Raw genomic sequence first — 8,776 nt, forward strand, 5'->3', positions numbered from 1 at the left:
GATCACATCTTTTATTGACCGCCCATGAGGTGAGGGATCAGTGCTGGCTGATTTGATCATACAGATACTGCTATATGCAGATGACATAGTCCTCATACCATCTTTAGCAGAGGGACTATAGAGACATCTAGAAGGCCCTAGAGGTGTTTTGCAAAGAGATAGACTTGATAGTTAACCTTGGGAAGACCGAGGTTATGATCTTCAACACCTCACACGCAGTACTCCACCGACATAGCTTCACTTACCGAGGTGAGCCAATGGAGATAGTGCAGTCCTGCACATACTTCGGGGCCTTCTTCACAAGGCTATTGTTCACAATGATCCATGCAGCCAGGGCACCCCTCACATGAGGGCAAGGAGCTTTGGCCTGACTAGAGAGGCAATGCTTTCAGGCGCAATTTCAAGTGAGGGCTGGATTTTCGACACCCTAGTGAGGCCGACTCCCATGTATGCAGCACCTTTTTGGAGGGTGATCTCTAGGTGACAGACTAGAGGAGATTTGAACAGCTACAGGCGATTATGGGGTCTAGGATGATTCAGAGTAAGCCGTCAGTCCCCCATCGGATAGTATATGCAAAGTTTGCCATGGCCCATGACACCACTCCAGATTGATGCCATCTTTCAGACAATGACATTCCTCCACAAAGTTTGGTCCCTACCCACCAGGAGCCTGCAGAGGCTGGGACTAAAGTCATCCGGACGGTTAGCAGAAAGCGGGGTCAGCACAGCATGGTATGCACGCGTATCCACATGATTTGCCGGTCAGGGTATTCACATGGACCAACTCTCTTCCTTTTAGTACAGCATGGATGCAAGATCCAGGTCCCAAAAAGTTTATGCTTGCTTCGTAGACTTTCAGAAGGCTTTTGACACAGTCCCACAAGCTCGATTATACGGAGGCTTTAGGAGATACAGATACCAAGTGTCATGATTGAGGACGTGATGAGCCTATATGAGTCTCTTAGAGGGAGGATACGTGCACCTGGAGGTCTATCAATTGGGTTGAGAGCACGATCAAGGTGAAGCAAGGATGCCCACTCTCTCCGACTCTCTTTGGGCTTTATATTGACGAGATCACAATGTTCATCGACGGCCTAGCAGAAGAGGGATCCCTACTTGCAAATTTGATGATATAGATCCTACTGTATGCAGATGACATAAATCTCCTCCTCTGCAATAGGCTTACAACAGCATCTTGAGGCTCTAGAGGTGTTCTGCAAAGAGAGAGACCTGATGGTTGACCTTGGCAAGACCAAGGTCATGATTTTTAACACCTCACGAGTAGTACTTTGGTGGCATAGTTTCAAATATTGAGGGGAGCCAGTGGACATAGTACAAACATATACATATCTTGGGGCAGTTTTGGCGGGGTCTGTCTTCACGGCTAGGGCGCGACTTACACAAGGGTAGGGAGCTCTAGCTCAGCTAAAGAGATAGTGCTTCATGCACACTTCCAAGATCTGCCGACGAAGGGGTGGCTTTTTGATACACTAGTGAGACCGACAGCCATGTAAGTAACACCCTTCTGGGGATGTGACCTACCGACAAATGGTGGTGGAGATTCGAGAGGCTACAAATTATCATGGATCTACGATGATCAAGAGTAAGCCGACGGTTCCTCACCAGATCATACAGGTTGAGTTCACTATGACACCATTGCGGATTGATGTCATCTTCCAGACAGTGACATATCTACACAAGGTATGCGACTTACGCAGATGAAGATTACCAAGGTTGGCACTAGAGTCATCCAAACGACTAGCTGAGAGCGGGATCAGCACAGCCTGGTATGCACGTATCTCAAAATGGTTTCGGTCTAAAGGCATTGAGATGGATGTCTCCCCCCTTTTCAGTATAGTTTGAACTCCCCATCCCTTTAGATCCCACGAGATGAGATCAACCGGATCATATGGTTGGACTCGCTCCAGTTATACACATCACGGACTTGAGGAGGGGACCAAGAGTTCCCTACCAAGATCCAGTTTTACCGGGACCACTTCCTAAGAGTATCAAATGATGGATTGATCACCAGGGCCCAGTATCTGGAGGACAGGCGAGTTACCCATGCTCTGAGGATCGCCATAGGGCAGATGCGAGCCTCATCTCACCAGCTAAGGCTCGAGCCAAGGAGGGCCGCAGGCACACCTAGAGAGCAACGCATTTGCCAGTGACCAAGATCGAGGCACACGAGGCAGTTCCTCCTACACGAGCACGCCCGATACCTTTGGCAGAGGACAGTGTGGGGGAGACAGTGGCTAGCATCACTTGGCATATCTAGGCCACTCGCCTACAGTTGGGTGATGGGAGGCCAGCAGACCATAGTTACCATGGAACGGTGTTCCAACATCCAAAACACCGTTTTAAAGGCAAACCGGAACTGGAACGGCCCCAAAACGTCCCCAAAAAAAAAGGCTCTTTGAAAGTTTGAAATGGGTATTTTAGAGCTTATATGGAAAGTTTAAAGCTAGTAAATGTTAGTTTCTTCCATTTTCTAGCATAGTTTTATGTTATATGATGGCGTGTCGTGTATGACATGGCGTTCCGATTCCCGTTCCCCCGTTCTCTGTTTCCAGAAGGTTCCCGTTCCAACACCCAAATTTTCGGAACGTTCCTGCTCCTTGCTAACTATGTAGCAAACCACTCCGGCGGCCACCCTAGTTGCCATCTGGCAAGACATCACCTACACTCTACATGCTATACGGGAGCATGGGACTCCAGGATCTAGAGCGATCGCCAAAACGCGTGCACGCTTCTGCTAGGCATAGGCTGCAGGCTCCTTCTATGTTCACGGAGAAAGGCATCCGGTGGTTGTATAGTCCGCCATTATGGTTGTTAGACCCTATTCCAGAGACTCTCTAGGCAGTCCGCTGGGAGCTCAAGAAACAGGATGGCCCCTTCAGGCGGCTTCTGTTTTTTCCTTTTTCCCCTGATCAGCACCTTTGGTTTTACCTATTTGTAAGGTGGTTTTTACCAAGCATTAATAGAAGTTCCTTTTTTCTGTTTTAAGAAAAATGTCAAAAGATGGCACACCTCATTCCTTGTAGCAAAGTGCTCAAGCTCTAAAGATCGCGCACTTTTTCATACTATACATCTTTCGACTCACTCGTTTGCCAAAGAATATCTAGCAGATTTGGCTCTCTTTGAACCTTTTGCAAATCATTGCAGTTCAGATCTGCTTATCAAATAAGCCTTGGAAATGTTACATCGCTATATTCAATCATGTCTATCGTCTTGGGAAGAGTCATCAAGTTTGCTTAGGCAACTCTTTCCAATGTGCTTTAGTACAACACCATTCCAAAGTTCCTTTTTTTCTAGGGGAAAAAAAAGTACAACACCATTCATAGTAGCCTACGGTCAACCTCCTCCTTCCCCTGTACAAGGCAGGGTACTCTCCCAAATCAAATTATGCAAGAAAAGTGAGATATATTGCTACAAGTCATGAACCAGATGTGAAAAGCAAGAGGGGTATCGACGCTAAGCTAACCAATGTAGACAATATCTGGGCCTCAATAAAGTCGCGTACCACATGCAAAGTGCAAGAGGAGTATCAACGCTAAATTAACCAACGACGACGAAATCTGGGACTCAATGAAGATGACCTAGTAATGTTATTTATCGCACTTCAAAGCTACAAAACAGTCAAACCCAAGTTCCCAAAAGGTACTATGGACCCCTTCTAGCATGGTTCCCACCTCTCCAGTAGGGCGAGAACCTACCTCTCATCAAGTTTGTTTCAGTAACTCTCTTTCTTACAACTGTGCTTTCTGTACAACACCATTCCAAGTAGCATATCGTCAATGTCCTTTTCTACAAACTTTGGCATCCAACATGAGGTAGCAATCCCAAATCAAATTATACAAGAAATGCAATAAGAAGTCATGAACGAAATGCAAACTGCAAGAGGGGTATCCACTCTCAGCTAGCTCAGGTAGACCACATCTGGTATTTCAATGATGATGACCTAATAATGTTATGCATAGGACTTCCCCGTTACAAAACAGTTAAATTTATATTCCTGAAGATACTATGGATCATTTTGGCATAATTCCCACCTCTCCAAGATCATACACAAAACAGTTAAGTCCATGTTCCCGAAGATACTAAAAATCATTTGGCATAATTCCCACCTCTCCAAGACCACGTCTGGTATTTCAATGAAGATGACCTAGTAATGTTATTCACACGACCTCCCCACTACAACGCAGTTAAGTCAATGTTCCCAAAGGTACTTTTGGATCATTGTAGCATAATTCCCACCTCTCCAAGACCATATCCAAATTTCAGTAATGCAATCATAAATCAAGCAATGCAAACTGCACCCGATTTCAACTGCATTGTATCTTTTGGACAATTTAAATACAGATTACAAATCTGAGAGCCAACAATGCAGAAATGATAGCATACAAAGCCCTCCAGACAACCCCATCAAATTCTTGTAGGATTGACACATAATGAATGCCCTTCTAGCAAAACATACTTATATGTAGATTTCACCAAGGCATCTAGAAAAAAAATCAAGTGCATAGTAATTTCTACAAAATTTCAAGGTCCGGCCATTACCATTTGGATGCCACATTTCTGAGGTGAACCTGACAGTCGGAGGACTATTTGGGTAGTTAGTGGGGAAACTCATGATAGCGTTGAAAACTCCACCTTCACTGCCAGGACACAAAACGAACAGGACTAAGACAGCATACTGTGTTATAACATACCCTATAGACTGTATTAAGCCACAATGACCCTAGCTGCAACACATCCTTAAGAAGCAAACTACACATAAACCAAAGAGGCAGCACTTGTAATCTCAATGATTTGAGAAAAAGTATACATTCAGCATAAGATTCAAAGCTCATCTGTTAAACTAGGCAAGATCTAGGTATCGTGCTCTTCATAATTCTTTTAGGGGACGAAGACAGTAAGAAAGGGAGGGGAACAAAGGTGTGTTTGGGTGGTGCCTGCTTGTTAAACATTATTCATGAATAAAGCTTGCACTCAAAAGCTTTGGTTCCAGAAAGCATGAATTACATCCGCCATTTTAAAGAACACCTACAACTGTGATTTCAAGGCGATCCCCTCAAAAGTCTTGAAAGCAACATATTAAATCCTATGTGGAGTACACCACATAATTGCCTGTGAGTGTATGCTTAAGTTATAAAAACCTTCCCACAAGTTCAAGGGACATGTATAAGCACATAGAAAAACACATTTCTCCCATATCCCAGCATCCCATTCTCTTAGGGATTCGCATACAACTCTTTCCACAGTGCTATCAGCATAAGTCCATTTCAAGCAGCCTATGGTCACACTCTGATAGTACCAGCAAATTTTGTAATTCAACATCGAGTGACCTATGCCTAATCAAATTGTTTAAATGCAAGATATCCTACTGCAAGTCACGCACCAAACGAGCAAAGCGCAAAAGCGATCGGTATCAACATTCCAGATGTCATCTTCAGTTCACTAATGGGACAAGGTTCTGTTATTCATAGCTCCACATTTGCTACAAGACAACAAAGTTTATGTTTCCCAAACTGCGACCTTGATACTATGGACCATTCCCATTAAGAAAGAAACACTCAACAGCAAGTTACACCCACCTTGGGATAAAATTCACCCTACAATTCACATTTTGTGATTAAAGGCATGTGTTCCAAGTGATGGAGATGTTGCAGCTCCAGGTGACTTTGTTCCAAACATCAAAGGTGACTATGTTCTACTCATTCCTGAGCGCATTCAGGACCATGAGAAAGACAGCATCGACTTATCACAGAGTTCCTCGTTCAATGGTGGGATCTTGATGATTCCAACGCTACTTTGTAGACTGACGAAGATTAGCAGGAGTACCCTGACAGCAGTACTTTCAGCATCAAACATAATTCACTCTACACTAGTTCATCTTTTCCACCTTGGAGTGGGAGGGGATGTCATGATTTGTGATGCATTCCTTTCATAAACCTTGTACTTATGGATGTTGGATGAATGCACGCTTGTTGAGGGATATGCCATTTCGACAGGTCACATCCCAAGAGGCACAACCCTTCACAAGACACTCAATAGTTACAACTCTTCCAAAGAGGCATACACTTATGAAGAGGACACTTCTATTTGTAGCATTGTAATGTACTTGGCATGTTCTCCATGCAAGTCAAAGCTTGAACCCACCTTATTAGAAAGCCGGTCAGCTGTATTGTGGCAACAGTGCTCTGTCTCCATTCCTTTTCATGCTTGGACGCTCAATGTTCTCGATGGTTTCTTTCCCTCTTCAGGTTACATGACGGATGACATTGTACATAAAGCTCTGGTACAAGCACGTGAATCCATTTAAATTTTGGATTTAATTGCATGTGCCGTTTCTTGTTGAAAATTAAGGTGCATGTTTCTGACATTCAAATATTCATGTGGAGGTGTGCAGATCCAGCTTATATCTTCCATAAATTAGCTTCGTTATGAAGTAAAGCCATGTTGAAAATTAAGGTTGCATGCTTCTAACACTTAAATAGTTGTGTGGAGGTGTGCAGATCCTTGAATTAGCTTCCTTATGAAGTAAACCAAGCCAACATGAGCAAGCGGGCTATGGTGTTAAAGGAAATAATTTGATAACCCTGAATCGTCGTCCGATACAACAGTCCACCAGCCTTTATCATATGTTTTCAATGAGCCAAATCCTTTACTGGTAATAAATCAGGTGGATATAAAGCCAATCTCTGAAAAAATCATCTGAGTCCCTTGCACAAGCTCCGTATGGCAGCAAAAAAGGTTACTGTTAGAGACGAAAACAGGAACCTAGAAACCACCTCATCTGGAAGCTTTGCACTTTCATACTTTTGCTGTCAAGCTTCTTTTCTTCAATAGAATAGGTAGAGCATGGGTCGCAGACCTCTTCAGAAAATTTCACCAAAAACATTACAGTGCTTAGCAAAGTGTAGAATTTGATGTATCTAAACTGCAATAGGCGCTCACCAAATAATGGAAACACTTAAGGTAATGCGTTTCTGTGACAAACTATGGTTTCGGCCGCTCATTACAGCTCTAGGTGATAGAATTGTTCCCTTTTAGCGAATACATGACAAACCAGAATAATAACACCGATGACAGAAGCCCTCTACAAATAGCAATAGAACCTAGGATTCAGGATATGACTAGGTGTTACTCGTGAAGGCACGATAAATCCAATGCGAACGCACATGAAGACATGACAATGATAGGCGTCTTCAACCTCCTCTGCACAGTGCTCTCAAAGTTTCCAGCTACCAACAATAAAGCTAATACAAAGAATGCTTACTCTGTGCAAACTCCACAGGGTTTTTATTGCTTATATGCAACATGGAATCACATTTTCTTCTGCTACTACCTTGTCTCCTAAAGCAGAAGATGTTAACAAGGTCCTAAATAATTATTTGAACGCAGAAAGCCATATAGTAATGTGAAAGTCTTGGCAGGAAATCCGTGTAAGTGCGTTTTGCACCTCAAAGACAATCCGTTCCCAGTCCCAAGGATTCCCAAAAGGAAAAACAAAGAAACAAAAAGAGACTTACTATAGAGTGTCTTGAGGACCAATAATGGTTACATTCCATTCAAAAATATTAGAATCGTCTACAAGTCCAGCTGAAAAACCCTCCACAGGGCGTCTAGACAGATCTGCACAACATGCCAAGCGATGAGTAAAGACAGTAGTAATGTACAGATCACAAACGTGATCTTATAGCACAAAACAATGATAGGGGACCTGCAATCTGCTCTTTAGGATACAGTATCTATTACAGAAGGGCTCCATTTCTGCACATGTAGACCTTTACTTGTGATGGGATCGTGGATTAAGGCTAGGTTAACAATCGGTCTCGCAGAATCGACTTGATCTTCTCAGACGGCAAGGACGAAAAGGCAAGACTTCCCCATAGGCTAGACAGTACGAAGGCGATCAAAACTGATCAACATGAACACAGAAACTTGTGGGCACGAGAATCAAAGACACGCCTTCCTCCACCCATAACCGAGAGAGAAGGTTAATCCCCCAAGACCCAGAAAGCAAGATAGCCACCGCGTTTACCTTTGAGCTGCTTGCGAAGGAGGAGGCTAGCCTGGGTATCAGCCATGGGAGGGACCAGATAGGTCCCCAAAGTGGGTTGTGAGAGGCAAGGAGAGGGACTAAGAGTGGTAGAGTGGAGGGAGGGGGGAACAAGGATGCTCAGTTATATGGCTATATAGGCTATGCAGGGAACTGCAGTGGTCAAGAGGAAGGAGGGGGTCACGGAAAGCTCAGACCTCTCTCTCTCTCACTCTCACACACGCACTTCTATGAAGTTGAGTGTTTCTATTGTCTCAGACTCTCCATGTGTGCGTGACTACTATATGTGTTTGCATGCGTTCATGCGTGCGTGTGCGTGTGCGCGTGCGTGTGCGCGTACCTCTCTCTCTCACTCTCACACACGCACTTCTATGAAGTTGAGTGTTTCTATTGTCTCAGACTCTCCATGTGTGCGTGACTACTCATGCTATATGTGTTTGCATGCGTTCGTGCGTGCGTGTGCGTGTGCGCGTGCGTGTGCGCGTACCTCTCTCTCTCACTCTCACACACGCACTTCTATGAAGTTGAGTGTTTCTATTGTCTCAGACTCTCCATGTGTGTGTGACTACTCATGCTATATGTGTTTGCATGCGTTCGTGTGTGCGTGTGCGCGTGCACGTGAGAGAGAAAGAGGCGCAATGTGTGCATGCATCCATATGAGTGTGCACGCACATGCATGCATGTGTGTCAAATTGCTCGTGCAATGTGTGC

The 8,776-nt window shown here is 44.2% G+C and overlaps 1 protein-coding gene across 1 annotated transcript in view; it reads right to left on the bottom strand.

Moving 5' to 3' along the window:
* LOC147897363 (ubiquitin-conjugating enzyme E2 7-like) overlaps positions 1–8,317 on the bottom strand; it is a 41,747-nt gene extending 33,430 nt beyond the window's left edge. The window contains exons 1-3 of the mRNA XM_087380357.1: positions 8,048–8,317; positions 7,536–7,638; positions 4,561–4,658 (exon numbers count right to left, since the gene is read on the bottom strand). Of these exons, the coding sequence (XP_087236483.1) occupies positions 4,561–4,658; positions 7,536–7,638; positions 8,048–8,093 (247 nt within the window). The 5' untranslated portion in view covers positions 8,094–8,317. The remainder of the gene's footprint in view (positions 1–4,560; positions 4,659–7,535; positions 7,639–8,047) is intronic.
* Positions 8,318–8,776: the final 459 nt, after the last annotated feature.

Source organism: Dipteris shenzhenensis, chromosome 10 (genome assembly GCF_047967505.1).
Source record: "Dipteris shenzhenensis isolate YYH24624 ecotype China chromosome 10, Dip_SZ_1.0, whole genome shotgun sequence".
NCBI classification, from domain to species: domain Eukaryota; kingdom Viridiplantae; phylum Streptophyta; class Polypodiopsida; order Gleicheniales; family Dipteridaceae; genus Dipteris; species Dipteris shenzhenensis.